The 20,677-nt window shown below is 32.1% G+C and overlaps 1 protein-coding gene across 1 annotated transcript in view; it reads left to right on the top strand.

Annotated features, from left to right (window-relative positions):
- The window catches only part of LRP1B (LDL receptor related protein 1B), a 1,532,882-nt gene extending 1,517,875 nt beyond the window's left edge, over window positions 1-15,007 (top strand). Inside the window, exons 86-90 of the mRNA XM_059927092.1 lie at window positions 1,415-1,491; window positions 9,265-9,355; window positions 10,289-10,433; window positions 13,312-13,410; window positions 14,867-15,007. Of these exons, the coding sequence (XP_059783075.1) occupies window positions 1,415-1,491; window positions 9,265-9,355; window positions 10,289-10,433; window positions 13,312-13,410; window positions 14,867-15,007 (553 nt within the window). The remainder of the gene's footprint in view (window positions 1-1,414; window positions 1,492-9,264; window positions 9,356-10,288; window positions 10,434-13,311; window positions 13,411-14,866) is intronic.
- Window positions 15,008-20,677: the final 5,670 nt, after the last annotated feature.

Here is a 20,677-nt window from a genome sequence, read left to right as displayed (position 1 = left end):
GGGTCATAATCCTGGCCTTAAAATTTATTTACCTATCTTAATGATTTACTTGTAGTATGGTATATAATAAATGTGATGTATAGAAAATATATATGTAAGCTTTTTATAAAAGATCTAAATAAAAAATCAGGATAATGCATGAGTGATGACTTAATAATAATATAATGATATTAATTTTCATTGAAATCATGCTCCATACTCATAGTTTTATAATATCATTATTAATCAAATAACTATATTCTTGAATAGTAACATTATACTGTCAATTATTCTGAAGTTAATGTATGCTTTTATGAAACAAATTTTTGTTTTTGTAATTTGAGTTTGTCAATATGATGATTTTATGAGATTTTGCCCTTGTGTTAGGACACCCGACACTGTCTTCACAAATACCACAAATAATTCACATGGCATCATAGAAGCCTAGTTCCAAAACAGCTTCAGCTATTTGAATTGGCTATGACAGAATTGGAAGAGACCCAGAAATGGCAATTATTTAGTTTGGCCACCATGCCCAAAGATATCTACTTGGAATAGTTCTGGAAGCTGTTCTTTTACTGTGTACAACTATTCGTGATATGGTGGTATTTGACAGTCATTTTAAATAAGAACTGAAGCCAATTAAATTGTTTCTCTATGGATTTCCTTTGACAGATGCATGGAGGCATCTTGTGTTAGCCAGCAGACATTGTTCAAACATAGCTAAAACCATTCCAGAATTTATTTTGATACAATCAGCTAATTATATGGTTGTGATTTATGTTTAAATGAAGGATTTTAATCAAATCTATTATTTTAATCCTCTGCGAGACTTCCCATCATAATGTTATGGTTCCTATAAGGGAAAGACAACTTCTCCGAATGAAAACTTGGACATATTGTCTTGATTTCATGGGAATAGAAGTATGATCTTAAATGGGAAAGCACTATATTTCCCTATCTCTGATTAAAAGAGTAAAAATTGTCCAGTTTGAACTATGAGACATATGTCCATTTGCTGTTTGGTTGTTAGAACCAGAAAAAATAAATCACAGAAACTTAGTATAGAAGGATTTGCTTGACAGGTAAACTCAATCTTTATAGTGGCATAATTTTCAGTACCTCTCAAATTAATCTCAACTCTTAATTAAAATTTCAGTTTTGTTATAAAATATGCCAATTTTAAGTTTAACATAGAATAAAGAAAAATGACTATAAACTTAAATTTTAAAAAGTATTTTAACAAGTGAAGTCCAATTGAGGTTACCCTCAGCATACTGACAATATGCAGGAAATTAGCAGAAATCTCTATCTAAAATTCATGCATCTGTGATAGCAGGCTCTTCCTTCATTTCATTTGGTTAAATCACTACATTAGCAGACTTGTGGGTTTTGTTACTCACTGATTTTTTTTGTTTTGTTTTTATCTTTCTAGATGCTCCACCAACTGGTCAGGCACACAATGTGAGAGGCCGGCCCCAAAGAGCAGCAAGTCTGATCATATCAGCACAAGTAAGTTTCTCAGATTAATATCTTAGGTGTTCCACATAGTATAGAAAGCATTGTTTTCTTTTTATACCGTTATTGTGGGCATTGAGTCTTGGAAAATCTCCTTTATGGAATTTTGCAAGAGATCTGCAATCCATATGTTTTTTGAAAGAAGAAGCACTGAGCTCTCACCTGGTGACAGGATCCAGCATTATGTGCTCTTTTAGGCTGTGAGGGTTCATCTTAAACATCGGCAGTTTTCAGAACACACATCTGTAAACCTAGCTTAAGCTTTTCTTCGGAAATGTGCGTCAGCTGCAAAGGCTGCAAATATCACAATGGATGTGAGAATACTTGGGGAAGAAAAGTAATTTCATGTTTTAATTAGAGTGTATTTTTCTTGAAGTGCATTCAGTGTGTTGTGGAAAAACAAACTTGGTTAGTCTCAAAGTGAGGAAGTATGTTAACAAGCAATATTTAATAAGGATCATAGTTGATTCATTGCTTCCTTATCTTTGAAGTACTGGTTTTGAAGTATATTAAAATATAGCAACATTTTACAAGTTTTTTTGTGTGTGTAGCTGTAGTCTTAGGACAGGTCCCTGATATGAAAATTTATCTACGTCAGTATTTTGTGTCTATGTGTGTGTGTTCCAACAATTTTAAATGATTTTATAAAGATTTTCACAACAAAAGTCTTACATAAAGTTTCCCGATTCACACATATTATCGCTAATGAGTGGAAAAATTTTGCGAAATCTGGAATAACTATCAAGTGGGTAAATATATTCTTGAAGAGAAAAAAATAATACCTCTGATTTATGAACGCTTACTTAGCAATTTTTCTCTAGGCTTTCACTGCTGGTGAGAGAGCATACATGAAAAGAAACAAAAAATATACTGTGGAATTTGTGAAAAAAGAAAGACATTATCAAAATCAAAAGTATATGATTTTTGTACCTTAGACGTAGGCTCCCAGTGTTTGCTGATCTACTTGTTTGTTGTGCCTGTCCCCAAATAATTTATCATTGCTTGAAATTCTTCAAGTGACATTGTCTAAAGTTCCACCATTTAGAGATTAACTTGGGCTAGTAAGGATGACCATCTTTGAAAAATGGCAAATAGGTATAGAATAAATAACCTTAGAAACGAGTCTTTGCATTTGGAAAAGTGAGATACGTGATTCTGGTCATGGAGCATATGGTGTTACCTTAGAATTTGCGTGTTGTCTTTAGGAAGGGAAGGTAGAAGACTGTAGCAAAGCTATGGACACATAGTTGTAGGAATAGGGCACTAGGATTTGAGGAATTGGTTCATAAAATATAGGAGATGTGGAAAAATATACCTTGCCTAACTTGATATTGCAAAAGAAGAGCAAAAGAAAAAAAAATACTCTCTTCTCTCTCTTCCAGGATCATACTGACATTGGTACTAACAATTCTGGAGGAATACTAATTTATATGATTTTGTGAACCAGTTATAAGACTCAACCATCATTAAGAGCATTTTTGTAATGAAAAAATGCATTTGAGTTACCAACCTGTAGAACATACTGAAGTAATAAGTTGAGAATTAATGAAGTCAGGGTACTTTAGGCTTTCTTTTATGATAATTTCTCAATTATCTAAGATAAATTAAAAACTTAGTCTTTTAGAGAATCAAAACAATTTTAAATATTGATAAAATTTTCTGAAAGAAGGAAACAGAGTAGAATGTCAATTGAATTTTCAATTTATATATAAGGTCCATCTATAAGGGAAAGTTTCGTGTTTCGAAGATGATTTTGAGGAGGGGTGTGCCAGATGTATTTATTGAAAGGTGATGTTGCCAACCATTTGCATTGGCAACAAGCTCCCTTATAAGAAAAATGCCTCTAATTACATACAACAGTTCTAAAATAGGAACTATCAGATGGAAGGAGGGGTTGCAAGTAGTTGTAACCCTTTTTCCAAAGATTCTGGTGCTCTTTCTTCCATCACTGATTTAAAGTCATTACATTTAATGGAAGTATCAACGCACATTGAAAGGGCTATTAGCTATGCAAATGTCAAATTATCTCAGATTTGAGCAAAGTTGACCACATAATGACTCTGTTAAAAGGTACTTATCATCAGACATTTGCGCTTAGAGAAACTTGCCTCAGTAACTCTGAAAGGAGAGAAAAGGTAGTTAAACTGATCCTTCCTAAGGTAGAGGGCTATTTTTATTTTCTCAGGTAAACTCCAGTGGTTTTGAATGGTTGTCAAATGTTCCCCGAACTTGGGCAGAAGTCATCTGTTCAATAAGAAAGATGGATACTATAGGAATGTGTTTTCAAATCTGCATTTCCACTTACAGTGAAGCATTCCATAATCATTGGACCTTGGCACAATCAAGAATATACTGCCTGTCTCAGCCTAACTGCTATCAACTGGCACAAGATTTACCTTTCTAATTGATGAACAGCTTTCTTAATCATCTCTGAGTAGTCATACTGATGTTCTCTGGCCCTTGCAGTTTAAAGTATCTAAAGATCAGCCTGCCTGTGGAATTAAGTGGCTCTATTATTCTAGAGCTTTCTGTTTAGTTTCCACTTGAAAAAGCAGAAACTTTTCTGAAGTTATTTGGAAGACTTTTAAACTAAGGATGATTAAATATTTATTTTATACTCCTGTTTTAGATTTACCTAAAGTTTTAAGGGAGTGGATGCTCAATGTTTGGATTATGCTATTCATATCTGCTAAAATTAAGGAGGATAAAAATATACTCAGCATTTGTGGGGCAGTAATGTAATGATGCTGTATTTTACTGTAGTGACAACAGAAATGTGATATCTGTTAGGGGGTTATTCATATCTTCTATTTTCCTACTTCATCCTCATGTCTTTTATACCATCATGTTTTAAAACAGAAAAAAAATTAATTATGTTATACCAAGGAATTATAAATATAATTATAAATTGCAAATATATAGAGAAAAATGCAACAAAATAATGCCTCTGTCCTAATTATCCAAAAGCAAGTATTTATTGAGCCTCTACTAAGTGTCAAGTAATGTCTAGATCCCAGGGATGAATCAGTGAATAAGATAGTCAGTCAGTGCCTCTTCTCATGAAACTGAGGTGCCAGAGGGATAAAAAAACTGTTAAACAAGAAAGCAAGCAAATATGTAAACAGAAAATAATTATGAGTCTTGATTGGATCTGTGAAGGAAGTAAAGGAGACACAGAAACAGAGAATGTTAGGGGAGAACTGAGGTCAGGAGTGATTTCTCTGAGATGGTGATACTTAAGCTCAGACTTGAGTGATTAAAAAGGGGAGGAGACGCTAAGCGTATTTCAAACAAAAGAAACAGCAGATACAAGAACGCTGGAGTAGGAAAGAGCTAAACATGTTCAAGGGATTGAAAGAAAATCAGTGTACTGGCACCAAGGGGACAAGAGTGAGAGTAGTACAAAGTGAGGTTGATTATACATGACCAAGATGATAAGCAGCCTCTCAAAGATCACTGCAAGGATAATCTTTGCTAAGTTTGGAACGTGATATGTTCTTTATGATTTTTAAAATAAGTTTATCAAAATGCCTAAGAAACATCATCCAAATCACTATATATAGAGAGAGAGACACACACTCACATTCATACATATATGTAAACATAAACTTAAGAGCAGAATATATAGCAGCAAGTCAAAAGAGGTCAATTGTAATGATATAATTTATGCTTATATTTTTCTACTATAACTTCAATAAACAAAAAATTCTTTCTTTAACTTTCATGATAGTAAACTCTTCTGGTTTCCCTCCCAACCTCTTGAAACAACTCTGTCTTCTTTGTGAGATACTTATTTTTTTATCTCTTCTAGTTAACTCATTTTCCACATACCACTACATATATTCTCCTTGGCAATCCATAATTCCTTGATCTCGGTTTTCAACTCTTCGTTAATCACTCCCAAATTTCTGTCCTCAATCCCGGTTTCTCTTCTGAGGCTGAGACACATATCCCACTGCACAATTGCTGTATCCATATCGATGTCATCTCTGTCTATATCTATATATCTATATCTGTATACTACAGGAATCTGAAGCTCCGTGTTTCCCAAAATCATCTCATCCCCTTCTCCCACTCAACCAGCCATTTTTATACACCTTGTTTTGCCTTCCTGTCTATACACATAGCTGCAAAATCTACCTGGTTATCCAAGCAACACTTAAGTGTCACTCTTAACCTTCCTTCTTTATTAAGTTAAGTTAGACAATATAGTCCTTAGATATGACTTCCTAAATTTCCTTCAACATCATCTTGTTTTTTAATAGCACAAATTCGCGGCTCATTTCTGTAGCTTACACAGCCCTTCCTAACATCCCCTTTGCTTTCTTCTACAGCCACATCTCCTTCTACCACCCTCCGCTCTACTCTCCATTCAGACTGTTGTTCCTTGATCTTTTCTCCTCCAGGTTTTCATATTTCTCTCCCTAGATTAATTCAGTATCTCCTCCTCCACTCAACCTGCATTCTCTTTCATGGAACTCATCCCTCAGGTCTCAAAGGCATACCAGTCCTCCTCCTCTATCCCAGATCTAGTCGGATTCTACTCTATGTTTTCAGAGCTATTAATACATACTTTCACTAGGGTAGTGCTTACCACTGTGCTAAATAAACCCATGTGTTTGTCATCTTCTAATATACGTCAAACAAGATGAGAGGAGGGACATTTCTATCCCCAGTGCAAAGTAGAGTAAATGTTGAGTGTGTGGAATATAGCAACACTTAAAAATATATCTGCTAAGTGAGACCTGAATGTATAGTCCCTATGATATCCTAGGCACTGTGCTATCTGCAAAACAAAGATAGATAGCTTATGCCCTCAAGTTACAAATAAACTGATCTCTACAATATATGGTGAAAAGTGCAAAATAGAGGCATGCACAGAGTCATATGGCAATATGTATTTTGAATTAGTTAATAAACATGTATTAGCACTTTCTGTGTAATAGACACAATTCTATTTACATTACTATGATGTATATATTAATGATAACACTCATTTTATAAATGTGTAAACTCAAAGAATATAAATTGGCCCAAGCGCATGTTGCTAGTAAGGTGAGATTTGAACAGAGGTAGCCTGCCTCCAGAATCTATTATCTCAACTGTGATGCTGTACTGCCTCTCCCATTGAAGGGGTCTCCTCAATATAACAATTTGATAATACAGTTCTTCTTTCACATGGAAAAGCATTATATATAAAATGAGGCTACAGAACAATGTGGCAAAGAAAGACTGGCTCTATTTTCTGTGAGAAGTTTGTTGAGATTTCCCCTCCACCCAATAACAATTTCAGAGTGTGCTTTTTTTTTTTTAATCTGTTTAGAACAGTCCACCAAAAATATACTATTAAAAATATCACCTACAATAGATCTTGATTGTTATATGTTACAATATGATATTTACTGCTGTATATACTGCTTGGAAAAAATACTTATTTTGATAAATATCTATACTATATTCTAAAAATATTCTAAAAATATATATAGTTGCTACTTGTTTCCATGAATATAAACTAATTTACAAAAAATAAAGAAAAACTTGCCAAATTGCCACCCTGCATTATTTATTGGCTATACTGAGCATTATTGCAGTTACCTTGCTTGATAGGTTATATAAACATATAAGAATGCTAGGCTCTTAAACAGAGGGCTGTAATGTAAGGGATTGGAACTGCCATCTGTCATGGGAAAAAGAAAAAGAAAAACAAAGTTCTTTGTTTTCTAGCATGCATAATTAACAGCATTTCTACCTAATAAGAATAAAAGAAACTATGTAGAACAAATAAAATCTAATATTCTAAATAATTTATAATTGCTTTGAGGGGAAAGTAACTTTATATACCTTAAAAGTAGTATTGGTATATATTTTAAACCTACAAATTTACCACAAATTTTAGCAGAAAAAAATATAAATGATGAAGTGAGGATATTTATAAAGTTGTGATCAATCAGTTGAAGTCAGTTTATGAAGAAATCAAGCTGTTCACTGGTATTTAAAATTTGTGAACAAATGTTAATTACTATCCAAGGTGCCAGATTCTCCACTTACATTAATTACTAATAAATTACACATTCATATAAAGTTCACTTTCCCAAAACCAAGGAGGTAATGTAATATCAAACTCACTAAATCGTATAGTGGTGGTAACAGCATGAAAAAAATAAAATGAGGTTTACATTTCAGAAACTGACTAAAGAAGGCAAGCCATATTTTTTCTTGCATGGAAGAGAGTTATTTGGTTATTTTAGTCAAGTTATTTTTGAAGTTCCAAATTGAAAGATTATCTTATATATGACATTTCCTTAATAAAGACTTTTTGGTATTTTGGTAAGTGATCTGCAATACGTACTACCTCACACAGATATCTGTGGCCAGAGCTGTTAAAACTGATCTATATTTCTACTTTAAATTCCCTAAGCAGCTGCTTATCATGCTTAATACTACCATTATTTCTACCACAGTATTTTACATGTACGTGTATATGCAGAGGAAAATTCATATATTTAATAACTCTTAACGTTTCATTCCTGAACCCTTCAAGATCCTCACATTAAATTTCAATTAGTTTGAGTGTTGCTTTGTTTCTCAGTTTAGCCAGTGATTAAGCTGACTTGACAGAATCAATGAGATACTTATTCCAAATAGGCAAAGACTTTGTCTTATGGGCACTAGATATTTGTCTGTTGGAAACATGAGATTTAGGTACTTGATAGAGCTTCTTAATACTCTCCTGTTATTAGGCAGCCCTTGCATTCAGTTTTCTTCCTGCATAAGTGACATATGGCCCTAGGTGTATCTTACTGTGGATCGCATCATCAGTAAAAGGGTATTGTCTCCTTCTTCTTTAGAAAAAAAAGATTGCTCTTATTGCCAACCTAGAAATGGAGGGCAGGGCAGAGGTTCTCCTCCGTTTTACTTCTCCCTTATGCTCAGATGCATAAAAACTAAGACCCACTATTGAAAATCTATTCCATAGTTCTGTTATTCCATTTTGAAGATGAGTGATACAACCGAAGATCATTCTTATAAAGAAGGAAAGTGGACATGACATTTACAACATAAGCCAAACACTTAAATGTGGTTTGCTGAAACTATTCTGGAACTGGAATTTGAGAAAGAGAATCCACTTTGTCCCCCTATTTTGTTGAATCAAGCTAAGAGCCCTATGTGGTAGGTCTTCATGTCTCTATTTTAACGGGTAAAGGGCATGAGCCTCAAATTTCAAATAACTTTTCCAAGGTCTCACTTCAGGTAAGTGGTGAAACTGATATTTAAGCCTATGTCCATCCAAATCCAAAACTGTTGCCCCTTTTGTTTTACCAGGTTGCCATCTAACTTGCCACATGTACTCATGGCCAGGGAGTACTTATAGCTAAAGGAAAAAAACTAAGGGTGGAAATATGGCCAGAGAAATTGTGGAAATGTGTGTTCAGTCACAGTTTCTTTACTTACATCATTGCAAATAAATGTGTCTGGTGAGAATCAGAGTCAGACTGACAAAGAAGTCAGTATTTCTAACCTCAAGGTATTTAACTGTAACATATAAATGAAAGATATCTAAAGAAACATTTCCAGCAGATCAAGTATTATTAATAAGAAAGTGATTTTCCAGTAATGTAGTTATGAACTAGGAATATAGACATTTGGCCTAAGCTTTATTTTTATTATGTCAATTGTCAAATGATTTGGTGTAATAAAGTGTTCAGTTATATCAATCTTGTCTTCATTTTATTTACGTGTTCATCTATTCATTCATTTCTTTTTCAGGAAGCATAGCCATCATTGTGCCTCTCGTCCTCCTGGTGACTTTGATAACCACCTTGGTAATTGGTTTAGTGCTCTGTAAAAGAAAAAGAAGGTAAGATGCAATGTTCTAGACCAACAGTAAATAAATTACACAAATAGTTACAGAAACTGACTTAAGAAAATTTCTTAAAGTATGATTTACATATTCCAACTGCAGAATTCTATGTTTTTTGAACCATTTTATCCCTCTACTTCATTTTAAGTGATTATAATTTAGATAACCTTTCCCTTATGTTATATTGATGGAATGGCTGCATTTGCATATTCCAACAAAAATAACAAGGGAGTTATTAAACATTCAATAGAATTTTACATTTGTGGTAGTTTTTCCTTGGAACAGCAAGGGCCTCTAAAGAGCATTTTATAATATTAATGTGTAAGATTAGTAATGTCAATAAAATGATAATGACTATGTATTGTATGTCACAAATTGTGCATTTTATTCACAAAGTACATATTTGTTGATTTTATATATTACTGGAAGTATCATTATTTCAACTTATATGAATATGCAGTCAAAAGATCTATAAGGAGTGAGTTGTCTGTGGGGTTATTATCTGGAAGCTAGAGTTTGTGAGTCAGTTTTTGAATTATGTAAAAGAGGATTTTAGCCACATGACTTGAGGATGGAAAATTTATCACTGTTTTTTTATAGACGTTTTTCAGGAACGAAAGGGAAAAAGTAGAACTTTAAAGGGCAATCGATTAGTGAATATTCAGTTTCAACTAATGTGGTATTAGCTATTTACAAGGAATATGTTCCAAGTGCATTTTTTATTGTTAAATCTAAATAATTTGGAAAATCATGTATTACATTCAGAGTTTTTGTTCCTCTGTGAATCAATAAATGTCATTTATTTTCAGTGTATTTTATTTAAGAATGTTCCATCAGTTATATTAAAATGTCATTAAATCTACAAATACGACAGTTTCATGCACCACACTGTGATATTTAGACAACTCACACAATGATCACTTATTCTAGGACAAAAACTATAAGAAGACAACCTATTATCAATGGAGGAATAAACGTAGAAATTGGCAATCCATCTTACAACATGTACGAGGTGGATCATGATCACAGCGACGGAGGTCTTTTAGATCCTGGCTTTATGGTAGATCCAGCGAAGGTAAAGTGTTAAGATGATGGACCGTGAGCACTAACATTCTTGAGTCATTTCTCTATAAAATGGTTCTGAATTTCATCATTATTTCTTTTATCTGAAGTTAGATTAAAGAACTTTAGGATGCATTGAATTTTATAGTCTCTTCTAAAGAAAAAATAAAATTACGGACTGCATTCACCTGAAGCATGAAGTTAATGTAACGTGTTTTGGAAAATAGTATTTATTCATTCAGTTAGTTAATAAACATAGCTTATTTAAAATAATATCTTATTCAAATGTGTTGAGGTGCTGGCACATCTAAATATACAGCCTAGTGTAAAATTACTGATTTATTTTTAATAACAAAAAGAGTACAGTATTTCATTGCCAAAATAAGTACTTTATTTCCAATAATGTTTTATTGAAGAGTCCACTAAGCTGTGTCCTTGGATTTGTTTGTAATCAAATCACTTTTAAACAATATTTTTCTACCTATTATAATATCCTTCTTATTGATTTGAGACATACCATTGATATATATAGCCTAAAAATCCACAGTCTTTTTTTAGTTTCTATTAGTTCATATTACTGAACGCTCAGTTTGGAAGCTTTCATAAGAAATAGATAAATGATACAACTATCTAGATAAACTTGCAAAGATTCCCTTCACTGTATAATCGGAATATTTTTCATGATAATTATAGAATATTTTAAGAGCATCAATTGAATTAATGAATTAAGAGCATCAATTTGCTAGGATGGTATGATTTTTCTTAGCTTATTTGTTCATTCATTAAATGGTTATTTATATTCTGATATATTAAAGGTATTTTGTCCAAAATGCACCATAATATTAAATAATCACAACGATCACATGGCTTTGCACTCATAGCAACAACTGTTCCCAAAGAAACTGAATAGGTCCCATATATTCAATCTAGTTCTGAATCCACGGCCAGACTTTCTAAGCCTAAAATTGGTGGTCTGAAACTGAAGAAGTATTCATTTCTATGAAAAGAAATCAATCATTATTGCATAGATAAGTTTTTACCCTATCAGAAGATATTGTATACTTTTTTTCCTCATTAGAAATAATTTTTTAGTTACTCTAAATTATTAATTCAGTTACTAACTCTTACATTTGAAGTTGTTTGTGAAATACACCCTGGTAACCTAAGTTTCAGTGTTTTGTACTTGAAATTGAAAAGCTAAACATACTGTGCATGTCATTTGATAATTTATAAAGGAGAAAGACATCTTAAATAGTAGACTTCTCATATTCTATGAATTTTTCTTAGGAATAAAATACAGTGTCTGTAAATATAACATGAACTGATGAGGCTATACCTTATACACTTTTTATGAGCAGGAGAGTTCTCATTTTCCCCATCATTTTATTTCTAGTGATAGAACTAAGCCTATTTTGGATACTTAAAGGGACTAGCTTTTTAATATTCCATTTAATTTTTAAAATATTTACTCTAGGAAGATAAAACTATGCTTCAGTGCCCCTCAAATATATTTTTAATGTATTTAGCAAATAACATTCAGTAAATATTTATTTACTAATTTTCTGACTGATTGACCAAAATTACACTAAATGTGACTTGGATGGCTGATTCTAGCTGACTCCTGATGTTTGAAATGTAAATATGAATTGTTGCCTAAGAAGTAACTGCAGAAAATACATTTATAGGTATAGACGATTTTGAAAAGCAGGTAGCCACACCAAAGCAACCTTCATGATGAAGTGTTTTTCATAGAGTATTCACTTGTTACAATGGTTTGATATATTCATGATGTGATCAAATACAAATTGCATTACACATAAAGAAGATTTTTGTGGAATATTTTCATTATTTTCAAAATGGGTAAAATTTCTCCTTCAATGGTACCTTAGAAATCAAAAGAATTGAAGTAATAAATTTTATTAAAAAAAGATTTGTCTATGGAGGCAATCGCAGAATAGTTTGAAGAGTTCCTAATAGGGGAATTAGTATCTATTGGTTTTATACAAATTCATCTCAATCCTTACTTAGATTGTTCTTAATACCTTCTAAATGAGACCTTTGTGGGGGAAAATAAAGAGGCAATGTTGACCTGATTTTATATTTAAAATTTTTTTCCTGGGACCTTTGCCCTTGATGATCATTCACTGTTAAGAGTTGATAGTTACAATTTTGAAAAATATGTATGTTCATTAATATTTTAATATTCTTCAACTTTTCATCTAGCTTTTTAAATTCCTTTTTGGTCACTAATAACTATTCATTCTATCATGAATATGAGTGTACCAGAGTGACTTATTCTGCCCTTAGACCCAAGAAAGTCTAAAAGTCTAAAGCCATTGCTCTTGCACAGAGTTTAGTGAGCCAATCTGATTACTAATTAATTTGCTTTAAACTAGAGAGTCAGATTTAACAAAAAACAGATAATTTGTTTTGATATATCGAATTTTAAATTTGATTTGTATATTCTAAAAATATAGAGGTCATGAACCTTTAATTAGAACCAGTAAGATAAATATTTGAGTTTACAGAATGGGCTCCTATCAGAACTTTTCAAAGTGACAAACCTTAAGTGAGGGAGGCTGATGCATTTTTCATAGGACCGATAGCAACAATACGCTTTTTGGGGGGAGAGAATGAAGTTAAATAAATAATGGAGGTTTCTAGGTGAATGGTATGTCTATAAGTAAGCTAAACTAAGAGAAATGTCTACTGTGAATCACAGATCTAATATTAATAGTTATTTCATAAATTATTGAAACTACCATGAACACATTGTTGATGCCCCAGGGCTGAAGAATATATCTTATTTTTATGACTTAACATGAGTTTATGTCAGTGAAAACAGTTCCATGATATTAGATCAGAAACTAAAATTCTCTGTTTACACACAGCCCAGGTATATAGGGGGAGGGACCAGTGCTTTCAAGCTTCCACACACAGCGCTGCCCAGCTACCTAAACTCTGATTTGAAAGGACCACTAACTGCTGGGGTGAGAGAAAATTCATGATTCCATATCCATTCCATCACAGAACTCCTCACAATCAAAGATGATTACTCGACTTAGATAGGGGCTTATCCTTAATGATTTTTTAATTAACAAAAGATTTCAAAACAGCATTAAAATTGGGGGCTTAAGTGTCCTGCATATGCAAGATTATATATGAAACGTTATTTTCGGCAAGTTATTCAGTAGAAATATCTCTTCTTCTAAATTTGAAAATTTTAAAGCTCCTTAACAGTAAACATGAGCATTTGCTATTGTTAGAACAGAAATCTCTAGCCAGAAATTTAAGCTGAATAGTTTAAATTTATGTTTGGCTTGGTTTATTTTCTATTAAGACGCTTTGTTTACTATATACAAATTTGATATCCTTTTAAATAAAAATATAATACAAAATGTGGCATTATATGGAGAAATTAGAAATGGTGTATGAAACCATTCTTGAAAACTTTTTAAGTAACTAGTTTCTAGAGAAAGGTGCTTTGTCTAAAGTTATATGGTTCATATTGGAAAGAAGAGAGATTAAAGACAGGTATCAAGATTCTTAGGATTGATCTCACCCTTGTACCTCTCTCCCATCAACTGTTTTTCATTCTCATTTTTTTATCATGTTTGTCTCATTTGCATGGCTCAAAAAATATAATATTTCTTTGTTATGACTAAGATTTAACGTTCTATTTTGGAAAGATAAAATTTTAAAAAACCAACTAGGTAACAATCTCAGGTTAAGTTGTAACTATTAAAATAATAAACATTGTATATGTTTTTCAAATGAAAGAGATCATTTCTGCATATCTCAATGCTACCTCAAAGTGATGCAAGTATCTATGAAACTTAGAATGACTGTGTCCTTCACAATTCTTTAGAAGAATCCAAAAATATTTCCAATAATAAGTACATAGAGATTGTTTGAAGCAAAAATACTGTCTTTATTTTTTAAAGTTTACACAACTAATGTAGTTTACTTTCATTTTTCTTTGGTTTTTTTTTTTTTTAATTTCATATTGAAAAATTATAAGCACCAAGCAGTTAGATGACCAAGCAAAAAGATGGCAGCACATCTTTCCTGCCACTGCAGTAACATTAAGGGGAGAAAGCATGGACTGGAAATAAGACAATCTGGTTTAATGTTCTGTACTTTTAAATAAAGTCGCAGTGAATATAGCCTTCATGAAGATTTCTTCAGGCTTTCAATATTATGTCAAAGCTCCCCTTAGGTTCACAAGTTAACTGAAAAACATACAATTATGTTTTTATCTAAAACGATGCTAAAGTCGAAGAAAGCCTGTAAACAGAATTTAAATTACATTTATATAATTACTATTTAGTAAGTTAAATGAAATGCATATAAATGTTGTTAACAGTAAAAGATAGACATCATAGAAAATAACAAATTCATGTGGTCAAAACAGGTAATAAAACTATATTTATTTTTCTCCTTCAGCCAACAAATTACTCCAATCCAATATATGCGAAATTGTATATGGATGGGCAAAACTGTCGAAACTCCTTAGGAAGTGTTGATGAAAGGAAAGAACTGCTTCCAAAGAAAATAGAAATTGGGATAAGAGAGACAGTGGCATAATGAGCGGTACCTTTTATATACTGTATAAATGTATAAAATGTAAGGATTACTTTTGTATGTTCCAACAGTATTATACTTGTTTTGGGATCAGCATTACCTCTTCCTTTATCTTTTTTCTGGTCAATTGTTTTCTGAGTTTTCTGGGTTTTATTTTTTGCTGATGACTACTGATTGACCATTTGTATGGTATTTTTATGAAAAAGAACTGCACTACAGTACAATTTACACCAATGCTGCTGATAAGACACACCTTTGAATTTGTTAAAATTAAAAACAACATATTCCTTTGTAGTGTGAATATGAGCAATCTATTTTATATGAACTTTTTTTTGGTTCTACTTAATCAACAAAGATAATCTCTGCACTTTTTCATTATACGGTCTGAAAGCTGTAATACAATATCATTTAATTTTCTGTTTAAATTGATGGAAAAATGATTGAATGGTCAACTCTCTTCTTTGTGCCCATTAAGACTGATTCAAACTGCTGAAAATATATAGCCCTCACAAGTTCAGCATAACCAGCTTTGAAATTAGTCTTAGGTTGCCAAGTGAGAATTTTGACAAAAATCCTTTAAAAATTTATAAAAGTAATAATTTGCATGAATACATATGACTACATTTTCCAAAATTTAGTGGACTCTATTGTGATATACTAAAAGTACACACCCTATAAACAATAGTTATATTTAGGTAGTAGAACATAGCAAAATTATAATCAAAAGTGGAAAGAACACACTTGCTATGGGAGAAGACATTTTGTTTTCCCTCAGTCCTGAGGTAAATAGCCAGCCTAGAGCACAACAGGGCATTGGGCACTTATGTCTTAGGAATTTCTTCCCAGTCACGCGCGTTTTGTGGAAGATTAACCCAACCCCTTAACACACAGAACACTAAAAAATACTATATAAGCACACAAATTGATGACACAATTTCAATTATGTGAATGCATTCTCTGCGAGATCAAAAGGAAGAGGCAAGGCAGCCATTATGGTATAGAGTAATCGGTAAATATTTTCAATATACAATATGACTAACCTATTATTTGCCCTATCCAAAATATATTCTTAAGGGACTTTCCAAGTTATGGAAAAACAATTATCTGCCCATAATCAAAGGTGGAGAGTATACATGCTGACCAGTTACTCTGGTACTCTGATTTCTTCTGGTTATACAAAACACATGGACCCCATTTACTTGTCTGTTTTCAGATTTCAGTTGAAACACACAGACGATTTATTTAAGTTGTATAAAAAAGTATAGCATTTTTATACAAATATCTTTAAAGGCACAAAAGATTTATTCACAAGGTATGGAGGGCTTTTTGTTCCTCTGATAGACATGACTGACTTTTAGCTGTCATAATGTATTAACAGATGAAATATGTTTGTGGTTGCTCTTTATCCCTTTGTATAAGCATTAAAAAAAAAAAAAACACTGCTGTTTTATAAAGAGACTTTTTGTTGTACTATGTGCATGCATACTACCTATTTCTAAACTTTGCCATATTGAGGCCTTTATAAATGATTGATTTATGTAATACTAGTGCAATTTTGCTTGAAACAATGTTATGCATATCATAAACTTTTCCAGGTTCTTGTTTAAGTACATTTTTTAAATTGAACAGTATTTTTCATTTTGGTTATAATAGTCATTTTGCCTATGTTTCTACAATGAAGTGTTAAAATACTTTATAAAAAACTGTTGACTGGCTTATTTAAATGAAATTCTACATATTTAAGTGCTTGTGTTGGGTAGTTTTTGAAAAGAAAATTATTTTCTTTATGGAGTTTAACATTCTTAGGAAGTTATTTTAGTAAACATGAGACATAATTTTTGTTGTATCCTTAGGACATACTCCTTGGGGTAGGACTGATTTCATTGCATCATTTTTCAAATCACAATAAGAAGGCATTTTCTCTCTTCGAAGTAGAAGCACATCCCTTACTTTTTCCTTTTCCCTGCCATACATTGCTCATCATGGATGCCATGTTGCAATAGAAAGAAAGACAGGTTATATACACAGTAGTATGACAATTGTGTTGAAATAAGCCAAAGTTCTTCCTGCTCTTTCCCATTCTCAAAAAATGTACTTTAAGGAAAACTCAGAATCTATTAGATGCTGTGTAGACATTATTTTGTAAATGGAATAGTTATTAGTGTACCTACTTGGAGTATTTGACTAGAGATGCAAATGCAGGAGGGTCTGATTGACTGGAGCTATCATTGAGTTGTATTATCTGAAAGGGTCTTTGTATATCAGAGCTTTATGACCGTAGCTGACATTATCATTTGAAAGAGAAGAACCCACAGATTGGAATGACCTCAATGCAACTAACATTAGTATAAGTATCTACCAAAATATATATGATATACAACCCACCAACTAACACTCAGGGTCTGGCATCAATGACCTGTTTTCTCTCTAGTACACTGAAAGCTATAGTCAAGAGAGCTCAGGATGCAGCTCATCCTAAGGACCTACATTCTCATGGTCCTTATTTCATAGTATGTTTCACCATTCTATGCTGGTTCATTCAAGTCCACATCAGAGTCCGTAGTATTTCTAGTTGCAGTTACTTTGCATTCAGTGTTTACAGAACAAAGATATTTTTTGTCAACTCCTCAAACTTTATTTCTATGGCTCTAGCTGTTTCTATTTCAATTTTCTTTTGCAAAAACTCATATAAATGCCAGAAAGTCAGGTGTATAATTCTCCACAGTGACCATTCTTTATAGATGCCTTTCCAAAATACTTCCTGAAATATTCCTTCAAGTTTTGATGGGACACATTGTCTAAAAAATGAATGCTTCCTGGTAAACTCTTCTTCTTACCCAAATGTCCTTCCATCCAAAGCAGAGATTTTCAGCCTTTTGACATTTGAGCCAGGTAATTCTTTGTTGTCCTTTTTAGAGTAGGACACTTAGCAGGATCTCTGCCTCCTATCTATTAGTCACTACTAGCACCACCCAAAGTTACAACAACCAGAATATCTACAGACATTGCCACATGCCTTCTGGGGAACAATATTGCTCTTGCTAAGAACTGCTGATCTAGGGCTGTGTTCTGTTTCCTGCTATTAAATGACTTTCAGCTGGATCAGCTGAGTCAAAAAAAAGGCTCCTCATCACCAAAATCATGGCAGTCCTAAGTTTTGAGTTTAATTCTTTAATGTTGATGATGCATGAGTTATAGAAACTTGGTATTAGTAAAGTGCCTATGTAGTTTTAAAAAGTCATTACTAAGGGAAAAATTTCATTTAGAAACTTGTACCGTTTTGTATAAATTGGGCTATTTTCATTTATACAAATGTTTTATTTGTGGCCTTTTTGATATCGTTAATGATTATGTGTTATTTTGTTTAGTGGTTGATTATGTGCTTATTTTGTTGTATCTCGAGGTTGAGATTTAAGCTTGCACTTTTCATCTAGGAATGTTTCTTTCCATTTTTATGATGACTCGAAGAAGTTCAACACTCAATGCATTTTATGGCTATTATAAATGAACTATAATATGTAAAATGCCCACAATTTCCAAATCCCTAACAGGGAAAATTGATACATGTGATGAAAGAAATATAAAAAAAGATTGTTAACTTTTCTTTATCCTCTCCCATCTCCATATCTTCGAACAGATACAAAATCTTATTCCTGTCTATGAATACTACTACTATTTATAGATTCAACTTTTTCATGTACTTTTACTTAAAAGATTAAAATATACGATAATTAAAATTCTGCAGCGTTGAGCAAAATACAGCTGACCACTTTCTTCACCTTATGCCCCATTCCAGTTATCGTCAGTTTGTTTAACAATGGCTCTCTCAATATTAAAAGATTTATTTAAATTTAATGTAGATTAAAGTCATTGTTCAAATAGTTTCCCTTGAATTGTAACTTGTAAGAAAAGGAGGGACTCAAGCACTTCTTTTGAAGATGACTACTGGGTAACATAGCACAAAAATTATTTTTCCATGTGTTTTGAATATGAGAAAAACAACAATAGAAAGAGCAAAAAAATGGTTTATTTTTCAACTCTACTACCAAATCTATTGCTAACTTAATATATCCAGAAAATTAACTTGTCCAGTAAAGATAAAGTTAATTAAAAATATTCAGAACCAGTTTTATTCAGAAAAACATTTAGTTTTTGATGTTATCTAATATCAAAAGGCCCAGGGACATATACTTCATGCCATGAGATGCATGTATCTAGTCTAAAAAAAGAAAAATAAATGAAATGACTTCTCTGGTTTAATTTTTCTCTTGTAGATATTACACTTAAGTGGCTGCAATTTATTCTGAAAAATAGTTTCTAGTGAATCCCATCATTTTTTGTACCCAAAGTGATCAAAAATCAAAGAAAAATTGTTACTAAAGATGGCCTATTTGATAAATTCTATGCTTAGAAGGTGTTCATTCTCTTTGATGGATAGTCTGCCCCTTTAGCACAGTGTTTGTAAGAGATCAGTGAACCTAGGCAATGCAATTCTGATACTTTAGTCATTTATTCACTGCAAGATAATTTTTTAGCTGTAGTTTATTTTGCAGTGTTAATACATAAATTATGTGTCTCCTGATAGAAGTTGATTTCCAGCTTTTTTATGCTGTAGTGGTTTGGAGAACCAGTAATATAACTGTTCTAGCCTTTCAAAATATAATGTCAATAGTGAAAGCCATATGCAGCTTATTCAAGTCAGTAATATACAAATTTATAAGTGAGAAACTATTTTTCTACACACAGAATAAACTGTGAAATATAGTTTAGAATAAAATTTAGAAGATTGAAATAAGGCTGTTGATGGAGATACTTAAAAAAACAATACACAGAGTCTAACTTTAGTATGGCTTGATCGATTTGATACAATATTTCTCAATGAATAATGTCAAAAGTTAGGTAGAAAATAACCAGACAATGAGATTTCAAATGGAGCAACCTCCATTCTTGCAGTCTACAAGTGTCAATAGTATGTTTGTGGAAATCTGTATAAACACATAACAATAATGACAACATACAAACACACATGTACATACACATACACTCACATATTCTCACACACTGACTTTGAGGTCCCATTAATTGTGAAGATGGCATTTTTCTCCTATTTTACCTAAATTTTAATCACGTTTAGCTTCTCTGGCTTATAATTTCAGAAATCACTACACTTACCCATATTGGTAACAAGTTCCTAGATTCTTATTCTTTAATATAAAATCATATCTCTCCCTATTTGCTTCTTATTTTCTTCTATCCAAAGTGATCTTACAGGAAGCCAATATTCTTCTTTCACTATTTTGTCATAAGCTGTATTGCTTATTTATATTGTAAAAAATAGTCATTTTAGGAAACAGAAAATAAATATAAAGAAGAAAAATTAATAGGAAGTTTAAAAACTAGAGAGAACCAATTATGGTTTCAGAGAATTTTATTCATTTGTTTTAGAATCATGCTTAAATTTAATTTTTCTATCCTGCTTTAAAAATATAACATTATAACATTAAAATATTTGGTTTTATGTCTTTCTTGTGCTTTTATTTAGTTACTTCTTTTTATTCAATTTCTTGCTTAATCTATGGAAACTCTATATTGCTTGGTTTTATTTTTCTCTTTTGAAAATTATATTTTATAATTTGTTCTACTGGTAAATACTTCCAACTCTAAATAATTAAA

The sequence above is a fragment of the Balaenoptera ricei genome, chromosome 7 (assembly GCF_028023285.1).
Source record: "Balaenoptera ricei isolate mBalRic1 chromosome 7, mBalRic1.hap2, whole genome shotgun sequence".
NCBI classification, from domain to species: Eukaryota; Metazoa; Chordata; class Mammalia; order Artiodactyla; family Balaenopteridae; genus Balaenoptera; species Balaenoptera ricei.
Note: the sequence above shows the minus strand (reverse complement) of the source record. Positions and strands in the feature narration are given on the sequence as shown.